Source organism: Sinohyriopsis cumingii, chromosome 3, assembly GCF_028554795.1.
Source record: "Sinohyriopsis cumingii isolate HCF-2022 chromosome 3, ASM2855479v2, whole genome shotgun sequence".
In the NCBI taxonomy this organism is placed as follows: Eukaryota; Metazoa; Mollusca; class Bivalvia; order Unionida; family Unionidae; genus Sinohyriopsis; species Sinohyriopsis cumingii.
The window spans coordinates 43018765-43038073 of NC_142963.1; the positions used below are offsets into that span (position 1 = coordinate 43018765).

Consider the following 19309-nt stretch of genomic DNA (forward strand, 5'->3'; position numbering starts at 1 on the left):
AACCACTTCAGCCATACAAAAGGAGATCATTCTTTTACTCATAAAGCAGGCAGTAGAAGTTGTATGAGAGCCACACACTGCCTGTCAGCTTGGTAGTGGTCACATACCTTCTCAAACATGGAGAGACAAAATCACGGGACTTTTGTGTCATGGTATGGAATTACCTTCAGTGGTTTGTCCAATGCTAGATAAATATTCAGGTCTGCCACATACCATGATAGCTCAATATTTTAACTGACTCATTATCAAGGAGAGGACAACTTCTGCACACAGAGTACTCTCTTCAACCTTCCACATTCTTTTGAGTTTACACCCTATGGGGCTGCCAGATGATAGGTCTGTTTGCAAAAAGGTGGAAGAACAAGATGCCCACTTCTCCCCTTTTCCAGATCCAGAAGCATGTGTCATCAATGCCTTATGAGTCAGCTGGGAGGGAATATGAACCTATGCCTTCCCTCAATCAGTGCTGATATGAAATAGAGTTTGGATCTTCATTTGTGGAGAAGATCACAACTGGTAGAAGACCCTCAACTCTGAAGGCATATAAAGAGAAATGGAGGGATTTTATTGACTGGTGTCACATCAGTGATGTCACACCACCCTCTGCCTCCATTCCTTAACTGGATAAGTTCTTTCAATTTCTTTTTGAAACCAAGAAGTAAGACCCATCACTATAAAGGGATTTCATGATCTCAGATACATTCTGACATCATGAACAAGAAGATATTGGACACAACAAGGACCTTTCTGACTTGCTGTCAATTTTGATATATCCAGACCATGCTCACTCGCGTTATCCTCAAAATGGAATGTCCTCTTGGTGTTAACATGGCTTAACTTATCCAGGTTCGAGCCCCTGTCATCCACATCCATGAATCAGCTATCATGTAATACTTGCTTTTTGATAGTGCTTGACTCAGCATGCAGAGTCAGTGAGCTACATGCCCCCTCCATGGACCCAAACTACATGCAGTTCCATCCCATTGGATTAGCTATCCTTTTACTGTCTCTAGGCAACTAAAAAATAACTATTCACCTCCTTTGATTGATCAATTCAACAAGAAAGACAAAACTCCTTGATCCTGTTTGCACCCTCAAATATTATCTGAAGCATATTGGAAATATCCGCAATGGCTGGACCAGGCTTCTTCTGCCTGTGAAGTCCAGAAAGCAAGACATAAAACCTCAAGCACTATTCACTTAGTTAACAGGAGTAATATAATTAGTGTACACTAACCTCTCTCAGAAGCAGGTATGCCTCCTGAAAATCTTGACTTATGAAATATGTGCAATTTTCATGAACCTGGCATTCAAACATAATGTCAATTCAAGATATAGTGGAGTCCATTGATTGGCATGTCCAGACCACTTTTGACAGCTTTTATCTGTGGGACATGGCCTCACAGAGGAGAGAACTGAATCACATCAGGCCATTGGTAACTGCACAGACAGTAACAACATCCCACTCATAACAGCGCAACCTTGTAACCAGGCAATATTGGCCACTTTCACTGGATTCACCTGGGTAAAACTTTAAATGTGAGACCACTTAAATGCTAAATTCCATAGGAATCTCCTCACATTTATATAACTTTGGTTTCCCATGGTGCTAAACTAACATTAGGAGAATTTCATGCTCCACCCAGGTGACACAGGTAGAGATAGGATGCTCAGTATTTCCTCCTCATACATAGTGTCCTCATGTAATGTAATCAGGTAATGTATTTGGAGGAGAACGCAAATTTTTTAATAAATAAATGTTTCTCATATCCCCACAATGCAAACATTCTTTAAAGTCTCACTCATGTAAAAACTTGTTTAAACTGGATGTACCAGTAGGCACCTAGTGAGTAGAAATGGGAGTTTACCTTAAGAGTTGCTTCCCTTGGTACAATATATAGACAAAAAGACATCTCTTTGTTTTCCATCTTTCCAGGAGGGTTTCATTAGGATGTAGAAAGGAAAGTTATCTAATATAATGTAATATGATCAGGTATTAAAGGAGAAACATAATTTACAAAAGAAATTACTATTCTTTATTCCTTTAATTTTCATGTTATCCTTACATTTTACCACAAGAAATGATATGATTTTCCATGGTGCCATATGATGCTGTCAGGTATATTCCTACAAGAATTATAGTGGCTGCAAGAAAAAGTTGAAATTTGTGATATGAAATCATAAATTGAAACTGCATTACCTTGTAAGCGTGGAAATTTTGTTCGCATAAAATTGATGAGTCACCAGCTTTCACCTCTCTGTGAAGTTATGTCACCAGTATGTCATGTAAACATTACCAATTGATGTCACATTGAGTTCTGTCATGTAAACAATGTTACCATTTGATGTCACATTGAGTTCTGTCATGTAAACAACGTTGCCATTTGATGTCACATTGAATAATGTCATGTAAACAATTCTACCATTTAATGTCACTTTGTTTGATGCAAATTGTTGCTGTGATTAGATATGGTAAAATAATCTGTAATGTATCCGATATGTAGTTTGTTGCAAGTACATGTTGTTTCAAATCGCTGCTATTGCTAAAGGTCGCCTAATATGATCCAAGTTAATATGGACACACATACAGACATGGACAAACACACACACATAAATGAAGTCATATTGGATATATATTTCATGTTGTGGTGTTACATATATCTGATTTAATTCATATTTATTTTAATTTAATTGTTTGTCAGTTTTAAAATTTTTATTCTATTATATGCTATTATAATGTAAATTTATTTACTGGAGATGATATTTTTCCAGAAAATCAGTTGATCTGAATCATTCTTTCGTAAACACCAGGTGTTGATCTAAATCCTGACCTTGTTTCAGAAATTGTAACAACCTTTGTAAACAAGTTCTATCTTATTTTAAAATGATTGGTTGTTTCCAACGTCATGATGGGACATGATTTAAGATGTAAACAAATTTTTTTATTTTTTATTTCTTGGAGTAAAATGATTGGTTTTTGTCAGGGTCATGTTTTTGGTGTACATGACATAAACACGATCTTGTGACCCCCCTTTCGATTTTGCATTTCAGTTTTTCCATTACTACATATTTGTTAGTTTTAATAGAGATGCTTTGAGAGAGATTTCTCAGTTTTGGGCTTTTTACACTGATGTCAGGTTATTTTGTTGTAGACAGATTTTGAGTTATAATTTTCTTCAGATCAGTTGGATTTCAAAAGGATTAGTTCTTTTTTCTCTGGAAATATTTTAAGGAGTGCTCACATAAAATTTTTGGAAAGACATTGCTTACAAATTTAGAGTACAGTTTTTGTAATTCTACAAGGAACTGTAGATAAGCAAAGTACTGACTACAGCATACGTCATCGTCATCCATCTTGGATTTTCCATCAGGATTCGAACTTGAAATTATTAGAACATTTATTACTAGGACTTTTGTAATTTAATTCGTGGATTATTCTTAGATTATTTTTGGATTTGATTCTTGAAACCGTCAGTTCTTCTCCTTTTTTTCATTTGTACAGAATTTTTTCAGGAAAATAAATTATTTGTTCAGTTTTAAAAAGCTTGTTGTTTTCACTCTTTCGATGTTACTGTATGTTTGAGCCTAAAGATGTAACAGTGGTAAAAGAATGATGTATTTAAATTGTGGCTTTGTCACTCATTAAAATATGCTTTTATGCCTTTGGCCAAAAAAAAATGTTTCTGGTTGACTAACATCCCTGTTGTTCATTGGTGACCCTAGCACTTTTTCCCCAATGGTAAAAGAAGAAAAAAATATTAAAAAAAAGAAAAATCCACAATTGATTTATATATTTAATTTAGCCTTGTTTGGCCTTGACTTTGAAATGCTTAGTACATTATCATTAATAATATTGTAATATATAATGTTAAAAAAATCTACCTACCTGCCTGAATTTTAAAACCAGTGCAATATGAAGCAAATGTTTTCTTTGCATTACAGTTTAATATATCATGTATTTATTGCGGAAAGATAAAATTTCTATCTTGACAAACCACCAATTATATTTTGTTACTGGTAATCATGAGATTTTACTGTTTTGCCTACCTTGTCAAGATATAGCTTTTGCAGTAGTGTCGTGAATGTTAGTTGTTGTGTTAGTGTTTTAATGTCATGTATAGGGAGATTACCATATGTACTTGCTTGTAAGTCTAGTCCAATTACATTCACGTAGATCCTAATTTGTGGTCATATCATGTACTTGCTGATCAGGGTATTTTTTTTCTTCAGCTCTTTATTCCTAACAAACTGCTGTGATCTAGATAGGCTGGTGCATTATTTGATGGTAGATCTGGATCTATACAAAATGCACTTGCACTTGGTTTGTAAGCAGGTATATATGGTACATCATAGATCCCAGACAAGACCTACATGGTAGATATTGCATAACAGTTTAGTTTAATAGTTCATTTGTGTCTTAAAGTAAGGAAGTTACACATTTGTTGAAACTCACATATCCCTTGATCTGAGGTACATCTGAATAAAGATAAACTCTTTGAAAATATATAATATCTTCTGTATACCAGTGACTCTTTGAAAATATATAATATCTTCTGTATACCAGTGACTAAGAACTTAACATTTATATTCATGTCTCCTTGCTTATATTTGTTTGTCTACAGTACTGGGTCAAAAGTGAGTAACCACTTACATCGACATTATATGAAATTAGCTAACATCAATGTTATTTCTAAAAGAATCCAGACAAAAATGTGCAAGAAAACAATACTTACATAAATGTATGGAGTCCTAAAGTCCTCTGGCTAAGATTGATTGATAGTCCCAAATGTCATTAGCAAGATGATTGTGATTAAACATTGATGTATTCTTTTTCAGGCTTGGATTTAATTGTCATATATTGTTAAACACTTCATTTTCAGGGGTTTTAAATTTCGTGGTTTGGATAAAAAGAATACATAGTGGTGGGTACCTAATTTCATGGATGTATCATTTACAAACAAGATGCATTCATCTCTGTATAAGTTGATTAGTATACCGACATTCATTTCCATTTGCAAGCAAATGGGTTTAATTCATACTGCAGTAATTTAGTTGTTAATAGCTAACATCTGGTATAAATGAGGGGATCTGAAATCTGTTCAGTTTTGTCTCTCTTTAAACCAAAAATATGTAATGGATGATTCTGATGAGAAAAATGTCATTTGCTTGCTTAGAGTACATCTTCTAAATCCTAACTGTTTAGCATTATATTGACAATACTTTCAGTCACATGGGCAAAAACAGAGTCATTAAAAACCACTGTCTTGTATTGTACAGATTATTTATTATTGTCAGAAATTGTGATGTACAAGACATATGCACCATCCTTGCTCACAGATTTTGGTTTGCCCACTTATTTATCATTGTCAGTGGACCTCCTTTGCGAAACATTTGAAGGAGTTTCTTAATTGTACAACATGCATTAAAGTGATTTCAATTATTTTGTCTCTGCTAAAATCTTTCTCAGCTAAGTGAATTTTCATACACTTCTGACTGTCATATCATACACTTTTGACTGTTGTATCATACACTTCTGACTTTCGGATCATACACTTCTGTCATTTTCTTACTGCTGAGGCACCTTCTTCTTTTTGCATCACCAGAGTTTCTAAAAATAGTACTCATTAAAAATTTACATTTTCAGAATGAATTCAAAATGCTGATTATTTCACACACATAAACTATAATCTTAAGGAGTAATTTGTGTTCCATGCAGTGGCTGTTTAATTTTTAAAAAAAATAAATGATGCTGATGTTTCATACTCCAGCGGCTACTCACATTTTGCCCTAGCAATGTACATTCTCTTTTATTGAATTTTACCAGGTTAGCAAATTTAGACCAGCCAAAGACACACCTGCTAGAATGAATATTAAAAAAATTGTGTGAGTAAACTTATTTTTCATTACTTTCATTTCTATTTTAAATAAAGGCTTTTGGATATGTTTTAAAAGTAAGAAAAAGTTTCAGAAGTTTTAAATTGATGTCTGATGTTGTTCATAATTGTGATTCAAAATGAATAGTTTTTTCAACTAGAAAGAATATTAAAAGAATTGTGTGAGTAAACTATTTTTTTTTCTCTATTGTTTTTGAAGAAATCTCTGACAATGGTTGAAACATTGATAGCACATTTAGGTATGTTTTGAATGGCACTTGTACTTTTTACCTTCAGTGAGCTTTTCTGAGTTATTATTCTTACTGAAAACCATGTACCAGGTGTTAAATTTTTTCATCTGAATATAGGTAGATGTGCATTGCAATATTTAGTTACAGTGGTGGTTAAACCTGCAGACTGTATTAATCATAATTAAATTTGATGACTCTGTCTAGAGCAGTATAATTCCATATTGCTTGCATTTCATTACTGATACATATACCCTGAATATTTTGAAATGAAACTGCCAAGGGAACTGCTCCCCATCCATTACAAGAGTTTTACTCAACGTAGATTTGAAAACAAAAAAAGGATGACAAAGAAATAAAATGTACAAAATTATTGTACACACATATATTATAGTTAATTATATTAATACATTACATAGTGAAGGAAGTGCAAATAAAAACAACTTTATTTTTGCATATAAGTTGTGAATTACTATGTGTTAATAAGCGTTGGTTCTTTGTCCAAAAACAATGTGGCAGCAGCCAGGCACAGTGACATCATGGTCTGCTTTTTGCACAAGGTAGATTTAAGTACAAGCGACATTCAGAGTCAAAGCTCTGCATGCAAAACATTGATCAACACATTAATTACCCATGTAGACAGGTGTTCTTGCCCAAAAATGTAATTGTGGATAATTGTTCAATGTGAACAGTTGTATTGACATGTATGATTTGGAGTGAGAAGGAGTGGATATGGGGGTAACATGCATGGAGAATGGAGAAAGAGAATGAATAATTAAGAATTTTGTTGAGAAAATACATTTCTGCTGCAAATTTTACAGATTTCAAGATTTTGCATATAAGATTATGTGTTTCGTATTTGAAACCAAATTTGAATCAGTTACTTGTGTTCATTCTTTTCCTGTGTTACATCTGTTCTGATTATAAAATCTGCATGCATGCCAAAGTGCTTGAAAAAATGTTTTGTTCAGAGACATGTAAAATGGTTTTGTTCTGCATTTTCAGACAGTACACAAAAAAGGCATCAACGGGTCTGCTAAAATCCCCATTTGAACCAGGTAAGAGGCTTAATGTTATCACTGTACATGGCCCTAATGCACTGTCTGGCACTGGAAACATGCATGATGTCATTAATATGACTGAAAAAGTGTTGCAGCTTATCAGTCATTGTACGATATTGTTAATCTTGTATTAAATTAAGTTTTATGATTACCTTTGAAAAGTAGAAGCTATGATGATTTTCTTTCACCATCTATCTGTATGTAAATCATGTAGACAAAGGGTAATAACTCTTGTCCATTACCTCCCCTTGTCACCACCAGGTGATGCTAGTTTTATCATCATTATATGATTTTTGTTCACTCTCCTTTTGTCTATTTGTCTTGGTCTTGTTATGATTAAGATTAACTTTATATGTCAAAGTATGCAATGCCTGACTTTTGGACACAAAAAAAGATAACCATACTTATTATCTGTTTAATAATACTGAATTCTTTTATTTTTGTCGGCATCAATTTTTTATACTGCTATTTGTGATTTTCCTCTGGCAGAAATAGCATATATGGTGTAAACATTTTTATTAGGTACTAAAATTTATGGTTTGTTGCAGTCATAAATTTTTTAAAAAATTGATATTCCATGAATAAAAAATGAAAACCCAATAACAAGTGTTGTGGGTAGTTTTGAGCAAGCATTATTTCTGGTTGTTTTAAGTAATATAGTAATCACCTATCCATCTGTCCATCCATCCAAGTTTTTTCATTAAGTTTATTTTGATAAGATTTTGAATGAGATTGATATTCAGCATTCAGTATCATCATTAGAAGAACCGTGGCCCCTGAATGCCTGTCTTCTCCAGACTGATTTTACACCACAAGTGCTGTTTAATGCCCAGCTGACCAAATAATAGCAAACAGGCTCCATTGCCATGCATCTGTTTCTAATAACTCTAGTTCATCTGTTGTAGACCTATTTGACTACAGTCATTGAAATGATACGATCAGGAATTAAACAGGCAAGTTTTGAATTGTCTGCAGTAAAATGTTCCCATCATTAGATCAGGAGTAACATGATGCCATGTTTCCAACTTTGACATGCTTTTTAACTATGATGCATCATTTTTTACCACTGAATACGTAAATGCATCCATAATGACCATTTTTCAGTGGAAACATATTTTCACTGTTATTGGCAGTCTCAGTTCCATGTTTTTTTATGTGGACACCAGTTCAGCTAGACCTTTACATGCAGTTAGACTGCTTGTTCTTTCATGCATTTCCTCTTTTCGAGAAATGAAAACCATTAAAGTTTTTGAAAAGTGGCATTAGTAGTAAATAAGCTCCACAGCAAAAGTGCACTCATTCTGCTGAGCAGAAAATAAGTCATTTAATTCGAAGCAATAGTCATGTTGCATTGCCAACTATCTAACAAATAATATCATTCCAGTATTTCATCAGATCACAAATTGCATCATTGGAGATAATACATGCTGTGTTTTGACAGTTAAAGCTTCTTAATGCATCACTGAACAGTCATGTGACAATAACTGATTTGAGACACTCGATACTAGACAATCATACTGAGATGAAAAAAGTATTAGTGGGAAATCTTTGAGAGTTCTAGGTCACATGGGTGGGAAAGGAAGTTGGATCAGTGAGATTAAAACTTTTTTCAGTTGAATATTTTTCAAATGTGGAGAAAGATATTTTTTTTTGTGAAAAAAGAAAAGTAAATTTATATGGACATTTTGTTTTAAGATTGTGAGGCACTTTCTGGTATATTTTCAGGCCATAGGAGACAAGGGTCCAATACAGATGCTTACAAAGAGGAGGGGCCTGATATAGACATAGAAATCTATATCACTGAACTGTCAGCACTCCAGAAACTGATGCAGGTACATAATATAAACATAAGCTTTAAGAAATTTTAATTCATGTTAAGGATTTTAGTTTCTGATCAATCATTTTCAAATTATTTTATTTTGAACCCTACATGGGTAGAAATAATTGTTTCTTTTTTTATAACTCTTTTTAGCTGAAGGCAAGTAAGCTTATTGTTTGGCCCTGCATCCATCATGCATCAATCATCTGCCCATGAACACTTGCTTGTGAACACTCCTAAATAGTCATTGCAAGTATTTTTATGTTCCTACAGCCCTTGATTGTATCTCATCAGATATGTTTTGAGTCATCTTGAAACTAAGACAGTTCATTCATGATGCACTTGCTCACCCCTTTGAAGCTTATGGTTACAGGTTTTTTCTCTGCTTATACATGTATTTCCTAAATCACTTAATAGGTTTTCTTCACACAGGAGATGAATCATTATGATGTTAAGACAGTTCATTCTGTGACATGCATACTAGGTTTACTTGTTGTATAGGTTTACTTGTTGTATAGGTTTACTTCATTGTGATCTTGGATGAATTTGACAATGTCCTGTATTAAAGAGGTATTATTGCATGTGATTGGCTGAGCATGTCAACACAGTAGATGCTTTATATTTTAACAAATTTTATCAAAGATGGTGCATACTCTTATATAATTTGAGCTATTGGATGATTTCAATAAATAGTGACATCCATGTATATTAATAAGATTTTCTTGCATTTTAATTGGCTGCAGTTATTCACACTTTTGAAGGGCCCCAAGTGGCCGAGTGGTCTAAAGTGCTCTCTGTTACGGATCATTGCCATCTCACCTCTGTCTGCGTGGGTTCGAGTCTTGGATTCGGCCAATGTGGGTATGTGAGAAAGCTTGCCAGTAGCTTCTTGTGGGTTGGTGGTTCTTTCCGGATTTTTCCCGGGTTCATCCTCCACCATTAATACTGGCCGCCATGTATAGCCTATCGAATGCTGAAAAGTGGCATTAACCCTACAACAACAGCAAAAAAATTCACACTTTTAAGGCTTTATTTTGGAACAGATTGTGGTAAAGTATAGTGTATAGGATGACATCCTTGAATGAGTTCATTTATGTGTGACATCTATGCATGAACAAGCTGCTGTTCATTTCTGAGTTGACCAGTTGTCCACACTGTTGACAGTTATTTATCTCTCATTGGAAATGCTTACATTTTCAGATGTTTGTTTGTTTGGTGCCTTAAGGCACTGCAATACAAGTAGGCTATTTAGTGCCAAGGCAATTGGAGTAAAGTGCCTTGTGCAAGGACACACCACAGTAGCTGACCTAGGTTGATCTGATGGTAGGATTTGAACCCTCATCCTTTCGGTCATGAGTCCTGCATGCTAACAACTGAGCCACTATGGCTCTTCAGATGCTTAATACAATAACTCTATCTCTGTCATTGTATCTTACTGTTGTAGCAAATTCACTGCTTTTAGGACATTCCCCATTAATTTTAATATGCCCACTAAAAGGTGGGACATATTTTGTTATGATGTTGTCTATCTGTCCTTCTGTCTGTCCATAAGTCCATCCATCAATTCCCTATTTTTTTTCTTCTGCACACTAATTTGAGTTCTTTGCAAACTACTGTTACCAAACTTTCTGGATGGTTTGTACTTGGGTTAAGGAAGAAACCTATTGATTTTAGCTTCAAAAGTTTAAAAAGGTATAGGTCATTATGACTGAAGGAAGACAATGTTTTCACTCTTATAATAACATTAGTTCTGCATCACAAACCTGGACCAAACATTGTAATTGGTTTATTTACAGGGTCAAAGGTCAGGATTAATGTGGCTGAAAAATTAAAAGTGTTTTCTGCAAAATAGTTTCAGTTCTCCACAGTGTACCTTCACCAAAGTTCGTGGATGGCTTACACTTTAATTAAGAAAGAAGCATGTTGATTTTGAGGTCCAAAGATCATTGGTCATGGTCACAGTGACTGGAAGACGAGAAATGGCTTTTGAATAATGATTTTATTTCTTGAGCATGTACCTTGATCAGAGATTATGGGAGACATGCCATAAGGAAGAGGCCTGTTGATTTTGGCGTTATAAGGTCAAATGTTAATATGATTGTAGAACAAAGAAAGATGGGTTTTGTTCTAGAATAAGTTCCTTGACCAGACTTTGTGGATGGTTTTTACTTAGTGTTGTAAGAAATACAGCCTCATTTACTAAAACTGAAGGAAACCACTTCTTCCCAAAAACTGAAAAACAGAATTTGACCATATTTGACAGAAGCATTTTGGCTTGGAATCATTTTAAATTTGTACAAATGATGCCAGCTTCCATCAGATATGTTCACTGTGTGTAAAATCAAAAAAATCTTTTAACTTTCTTCTCATAAAATATTCAACAGAGTTTGACCAAATCTGACAGAAAACATCACACTTGGAAGTCTTACAAGTTTTTGCAAATGATGTTTACCCACTAGTAATTGTGGCTGCAGGGATACAGATTTTAATAGTTTTTTGAAACCGCTAAACAGAATTTGACCAAATCTTTACAGAAATCATGTTGGCCTGAAGGCTTATACGGTTTATAAAAATAATGCTGATCTGCAATCATTCATAGCTGCCATTGCTAATAATCAAAATTTTTTAAATGACTAATAAGGCTGTGTCTGAGCTGGTGTTGACTCCTGTTGCTCTCTCTCGTACCGATGTAGATTCAGTGGCAGAACTACTAATAGTGTCATCCTCTTTTTTTACTTGTGCACTAATAGCCTTCCATTTAATTGTGTACTACACCTGGTCAAGATTGCAGCCCCATGTTTTTCCATTCAATGTTTGCATTATACATTTATATCCTGGGGGGCTTCTTAGTGGCTGAGTGGTCTAAAGCGCTCACCATTATGGATCACTGCCATCTCACCTCTGTCTGTTTGGGTTCGAGTTTGGGGCTCGGCTGATGTGGGTATATGCAAAGCTTGCCAGTAGCTTCTTGTGGGTCAGTGGTTCTTTCTGGGGTTTTCCCTGGTTCTTCCTCCACCATTTATATTGGCCACCGTGTATAGTCTATCTTGTGCTGAAAAATGGCATTAAACCCTATAACAACAACAACATTTGTGTTCTAAATAAGATCCATACATTCCAGACCAAACACTTGCATGTAGAGCATTTATACCTTCATATTGCATTGACACCAGTGAACAGGGCTTCTTTCCATTTAAAACATGTCTTGAAATTATCTCAATGGTATCTTCAGTTCTCTCATGGACAAACAGTTCTCAGAAGGAATGTGGAGAGAATTACTTGGGCAGAAGGCTCACAACTTTTGAAAGCATAGGAGAGGAAGTCGAGAATTTTCTATCAGTGAAGACATTCTTCTGCTTCAAGCTTATTACCCTAGTTAGCTAACTTTCTCCTATGACTTCTTGAGGTGAAAAAGTTAGCACATATCACAATAAAATGTTTTTGCTCCAAAATCTAAGCTACATCGCATCCTCCTGCAAGGGAGGATATAGGACAAAGCAAAGACCTCTCTGACCTGGTGGTATATTTTGATAGTCACAACTGAAGGCTTTGGCCTTGTGCGTGAAAGGTCATCTACCATGGGTTCTGATGTGTTGAATAAGGTACCATTGGGACTGCTATCAAGAGCATTATTGGTTCATCTCTCATCTCTCATCTTTTGAGATGGTTCCAGGTCATTTGGCAGCTTCTCAGTGACACAGCATTGAGACTTCCTTGGGATGTTGGGAGGAAAATTTGTCTCTGCCAGTCACATTTAGCCATATGGATTCACTACACCAGCCTAGTTATTTTGCAAGAGTTGAAGCTGCCTCACATATCTTGGGGGACTGGCCTTATCCAGGGTAAGGGGAAGTAGCTCCCTCCACATCCTACCTATTCTCTTAAGATAGTATGATCAGGTAACATGATTGAAGAAGAAAGAAAGTTTTGGAGTAAAACATGATACTCACCCTATCATTATTTGGATACACCCTTCCAACCATCCTGCAGTTGCATGCTACTGGCAGAGTGTGCATTCCACTCCATTAGTAACTTGAGTATGGATGGGTTTTGGTGCCAATTCTTTTGTCCATCTCCCATCTATATGGGGGGGGCCCCCAAGTGGTCTAAAGCGCTCTTCGTTACAGATCACTGCCATATCACCTCTGTCTGCATGGGTTCAAGTCTCGGATTCGGCTAATGTGGGTATGTGAGAAAGCTTGCCAGTAGCTTCTCATGGGTCAGTGGTTCTTTCTGGGGTTTTCCCAGGTTCTTCCTCCACCATTAATACTGGCCGCCATGTATAGCCTATCGTGTGCTGAAAAATGGCGTTAAACCCTACAACAACAACAACAATAACAACAACCCATCTCTGTGGGCAGTAAGCTTTTAGCTTTTTTATAGCTCAAGTATAACTGAGGAGGGCTGTATCTGCAAGGTGGTAGTCATACTCCTAGTGTATTACGACTGGTTAAATATTATCAAAGAAATATTTTACTCCAAAACTTTGTCTGAGAATATTTACCTGATCACATTACTATTTAAGCCCTCTCAGACCTCCATGAAATGCAACCACCTTCAATGATGTTTTGCTTATACTTAAACTGGTAAACATCCATTATAGCAGTAAACATCTAGAGTTTCTTCCCTTTCTTGAGCATAAAGACAAATATGGGGGGGATCTGGATTCAAGAATTAGTGGAGTTTTCTTCCTTTAATGATAGTGTTTGAATAAATATTGTGGGAGAAACCTAATTTACAAACATATACTTTTTGTTATTGGAAGTGGACAACTCAAATTTTTTAAAAAAGTGTATTTGTTGCAAAAAGGATGGAAATTTGATACTATCCTCATTTCATTCATATTACATTCACAGATAATTTTGTATAAAGTCTCTTTGAAGGCAGTTATTCTTGTTGAAAATGTTTACATTTCTGAAGTCTGCATCATAATTTACGTTGTATGATTTTTAATTTTTTTATTTCATTTTCAGTGACAGCTGCTTTTAACCACATATGAGACAATTTATGACATCTTTTATTCTCTATACTTTTTCAACCTGGTGAAAGATTAAAAAAGGTGAAAGCTCAAATTAATATTACAAATACAATGCTGAATATAAATGAGTCTTCCAGACAATATTAGCAAATATACTGCAGCAAATATTAAATTTGCTTATATTTTTGAAATTGTAAAATCATGAAAATATTAGTGTCCCAGTATACATCATTTTACAGTGTAATGACCAGTATACATCATTTTGCAGTGTAATGACCAGTATACATCATTTTGCAGTGTAATGACCAGTATACAACATTTTGCAGTGTAATGACCAGTATACAACATTTTGCAGTATAATGACCAGTATACTGCATTTTGCAGTGTAATGACCAGTATACAACATTTTGCAGTGTAATGACCAGTATACTGCATTTTGCAGTGTAATGACCAGTATACAACATTTTGCAGTGTAATGACCAGTATACAGCATTTTGCAGTGTAATGAGCAGTATACAGCATTTTGCAGTGTAATGACCAGTATACTGCATTTTGCAGTGTAATGACCAGTATACAACATTTTGCAGTGTAATGACCAGTATACAGCATTTTGCAGTGTAATGAGCAGTATACAACATTTTGCAGTGTAATGACCAGTATACAGCATTTTGCAGTGTAATGAGCAGTATACAGCATTTTGCAGTGTAATGACCAGTATACTGCATTTTGCAGTGTAATGACCAATATACAACATTTTGCAGTGTAATGACCAGTATACAGCATTTTGCAGTGTAATGAGCAGTATACAGCATTTTGCAGTGTAATGATTAGCATGCAGCATTTTGCAGCGTAATGATAATGACTGATGTTTATAAAAAGGTATTGTTTTCTTTACTGTCTAGAGTGAATTACAGTTGCTAAATAGGATCATTCCAGAAAAACTTCAGAGGAGTACATTTGACACTGTTGTGCAACCAGGTCTGGAAGTTGTTTATCAGGAGGGAGAGGTATGGACACCATATTTTGGGGGATTCCTACATGTCATACTATCCATTTTCTTTTACCAGATATCAAAACTATATGGTCTTGCTAAAATTAATGACAAGGTATTTCAGTTCAGTTGTATGTCACGGATAGCTCAAAAGATAACAATTAGACTTTATAATAGTTATCTCCCTTACATTGTTTGATTGTAATACTTACAACAATAGTAGAAAATGCTTTTAAAAGGAAATCACAACAAACACTTATGCATATAGTATTTCAAATGTTAATTTAAATTCTCAAGTGATATACAAGGGAAACAAATCTGAATAATTCCTAAAAGAATATTTAAAGAAGTCTTCTTTGATTCCCAATTAGTTCTCAGAAAATTGTAATAAATGAGGCAAATACAAATGAATTATTATAAAGTACTTTTTGAAACACTTTTTGAAAAACGTTTATTTATTTTACAATAATTGTTCAGCGTAACCAACTGCAGAGTCACGCATGTTGTTTCTGTTAAAAATATTTGCGAAATCCAGCAAAGGTACTTCAAGTCCAAGTCCAAGGGGAGAAGGTTTTGACACATCTGACTCATGCATTAAAGAGAGAATAAGAGTTGAAATTTTTAAATAAAATGATTAGTGCTTGAATTAAGATGTGCATAATTAGTATATATTAGGAAACAGATGTTGCCCTTTTATAAAATGATCTTAAATACAACTTTTTTTATTATGACATCATCCCTCAGTTAATATTTGTTTGTCCAGCCCATAACATTTTAGTGGCTGGAGAGATTTTCATCAGTTTTTGTATATCTTGACTAGATGGTGTTTTATTAAATGTGTAAAATCGATAATTTTCTTTTTGGTCAGGCATTAGCAAACAGTGCCAAGAAGAGCATAGGAAAACATGAATTTACTGCTGTTGTCTCGATCTTCCCAGTTGTCAGACATCTGCGGGCAATTAAACCAGAAACAGACAGGATACTAGAGGTAATTACTTCTATGTGTAGTTGTATTTCTTTTTTGTGCTATCTATGCTTCTCAGCTTGACAGCATTTTCAGATTGCGACATATGGGAACAATGCTAATTTTGATTCTGTATTAAGATTTGTGCAAACGATTTGGGAAGGGTACATTATTGCGTGGTTAAAAAACAAGATATAGATTTCCCTTAAACCACTGAACTTTTACTTCTGTACTCTTTGTGTGGTTTTAATTTCCTTCTCAGTTTATTGTTTCACTTGCACAAACATGGTGTGACATTGGAATTATTTTGCGATGTTACATGCTACAGCTGTAGCATTAAGATTTTGTGGTGTCAGAGTTTTATGTTGAAATCTTTGCAAATCAGATAATGAAGAGGAGGTAGGTACATTAATTACTGAAGTTCACTGGTGATGGATTTTCATGGATCACATGTGTTTTCTATGCTGTCATTCATTTTGTTTGGAGCCATGCCAATTGTGCTGAATTCATGACTGAAATTGTGTGGGTTTGATTCTTAGCATTTTATCAGCCTGGCTTAGCTACCACAGTGAATCATTGGGCAAGGCACTTTAGTCCAGTTGATTTGGCATACCAACAGAAATAAAACAGCTTTTGTGGGTGCCTTTCTTGGATATCATCAGACAGTATTTTCTGAATAGTGATGCTTTTTTATTCCCAAATGATTATTAAAATTTGAGCATGGGTTTAGTTTTTTTTCTGGATTCTTTTCTTTCTTTCTTAACGTTTTAATACCAAGACTTAAGACATTTGCATATGAATATTGATTGCTAGGTTGTTTCCCTTGAACTTTAACCTACTTAAAAAATATAGGCACCTTGTAATTCAAACCATTTGAATGTGAATAACAGACTAAGGAAGAGATAAATATATATTGGTAAAAAATAATTTAAGTTATCAGATCAGATTAATTTTCTCTACTCATGTATAAGCCAAATAATTTAGGAAAAGTTAAGGGCCAGGAAGAAGGGGTGGGGGTTAGCTTATCCTTGTGCTAAGGTCTAAACTTGAAAGATTTTAATTTTTTTTGAGTAGAATATCATAATGGCTGTAAATCTTGTAACACGAAAAAATATTTTTTTCCATTTCCTAAGACATGTATGCAAATGAAAAAAGTACATTCTCAGTGTCCCAACACTTACTAAACTGTTATAAACTACTATGATTGCTATTGTTATTATTTAACTAAAGGTTAATAAAGACTTCATAATTCATGGGCCGGTTTGAGTTTACCCGGAAGACCAGGCTGTACTATAATCTACAGTACTTCCACAGTGCAAATCATGCCTAGCATAACTTTCATCCTTATTTATTCCCAAACAGATTAGATGCAAATTTTGCGTTATGCATTTTTTTATACCAAATCCCATTCTTCCAGATAACACTTAAGCTAGTCGATAATAGCTGTTTCATTTATGTTGATCCAAGTACTCAATAGTTCCTCTTTTTCAATGATATAAGTGATACAACAAACTGAGGTAATCTTTATGAAAAGGCACACATGTTCAATTGTTCAAGGCACAACCAGCATAACTGTTACATGTTCCTGAAAGAATGGTAATAATAAAGGCTACAATCCTGAATATAGATCAACTAAGATCATCATCAGCCTGTATTACTTTTGTGTTTTGGATGAACAAAATCATACTTTTCCACACTATATGGAAAGATGGATGTTTCTATGTTTACTTTTTTATAATTGGCAGATTTGTCTTTTGTTTTCCAACAGCAATACAGGCTAGTTAATTGTTAAAACCCTGAAACTGCCTTGGGTTAAGAGGGAATTTTGACTGGCAACTATACAAGTACTTTGAAGTGTAATTGCCTTTCGCTCCATAATATTCATATGTGATTATATACAGTATATATTTTATGTAGTTGTGTATTTGGCTGATTCATCAAAACTTCCCTGAGGCCATAAAGAACTATGGCTGTTTCATCACTGAACTTATTTTGACCTGCTTACCCTAGAAATTTTTCTGACTATTAAAACATTTTGGGTTGTCTGAATATTGTGACCAGTTATTTTAACTTCATTTATAGGTATTAGACAATGTGCTGATTAAGACACTTGTGATTCTTCCAGATATTTGCAAGCACCAAAGTGATGCAGATTTTAAAGCACGTTTCAGTTATGGGTAGCTCTGTATGGTGCTCAGACAAATGAAATGTATTAGGTAATTATAGAGAGTGTGACTCTAACTAAATTAAATTCGAGTCTTACTAACAAGATCTTTTTCAACGAAAATATTAGGTCACACAATCATTGTTCACTTCTGGTGAATGGAGTGAGAAACATGAAATTGATTAGTGCCCCTACAGGAGGATTGGTAACAGAGTGTGTGTGTGGGGGGGGGTAGGAGAGCTCTAGAAGTACTGCACACACCGATTCACCACCAATCTCATCTTTAATGGCCTATATTCCTGTGGATAGAATTAGGGGAAAAGCTTCTTTCATCTGATTGACCCAATTTTTTAAAATCTAGCTTGAAACCAGAAATAAACACATTATTCTTTTAGGCCTAATCTTGATATTACTTTAGCCAAAATGTGCTTCTGTTTTTTTAATGCTGTTTTTATATTGAAGTTTGATTGGTATAAGATTGAACTAAAATATGTTGTCAGTCAACAGAGGAAACCAAGTAGCATAAAGGACAGTTTTAGGGTAATTTCACTGTATTTGGCATTGGTAATTATTGTTTTCATCTTTCTCTTTTGCAAACAAAGGGTTGCCAGGCACCAACTAGAGCAAAGTTGGCAGGATTACTTTCTTTGCTGGGAAGTACAGTAAGTACCATTTTTTATGTGGTGTGTGAACTAGAGCTGTACAAATGTAAGGGATACTACAGTATACTGAACGATGCTGGAAGCAAGATTGTGTAATAATAGGTTAGATGCAACATTTGTTTAACCCTTAATTTAAATCAATTCGGTTAAGTTAAGTGGACAAGATAAAACTGAGTTTAGACATTTCTAATGGGATTCATGATTGTGTTCCATTTCATCTGTAGAAATTTTTCATGTCAGTCAATTCAAGGCTACTATCACCTGTGTAACGAGAGTGATTACGGATATAAGTTTAATTCAATTGTCCTATGATAGTTTACATATAAACAGCATTCAAAGAGTTTTTATTCGAGATTGAGACATTTTATGAAAGTGGAATCATGTCAGCGTCATGTGCTTGACTGCAGTATACAGAGGGACTTTGTAATGAGGTAACACTACTGATCTTGTGCCTAAGATTTTCTGTTGTTCATAATGAACTCAACAAATTTCAATATGATGATTTAAATAAAATTAATATTTACAACAGTGAAATCATGATGAGGGATC

The 19309-nt window shown here is 34.6% G+C and overlaps 1 protein-coding gene across 1 annotated transcript in view; it reads left to right on the top strand.

Annotated features, from left to right (window-relative positions):
• Positions 1-19309, top strand: part of LOC149802766 (exocyst complex component 7-like) — an 85397-nt gene that overhangs the window by 29470 nt on the left and 36618 nt on the right. Inside the window, exons 8-13 of the mRNA XM_089952195.1 lie at positions 5825-5883; positions 7127-7179; positions 8908-9014; positions 14882-14986; positions 15839-15958; positions 18701-18760. Coding sequence (XP_089808321.1) covers positions 5825-5883; positions 7127-7179; positions 8908-9014; positions 14882-14986; positions 15839-15958; positions 18701-18760 — 504 coding nt within the window. The remainder of the gene's footprint in view (positions 1-5824; positions 5884-7126; positions 7180-8907; positions 9015-14881; positions 14987-15838; positions 15959-18700; positions 18761-19309) is intronic.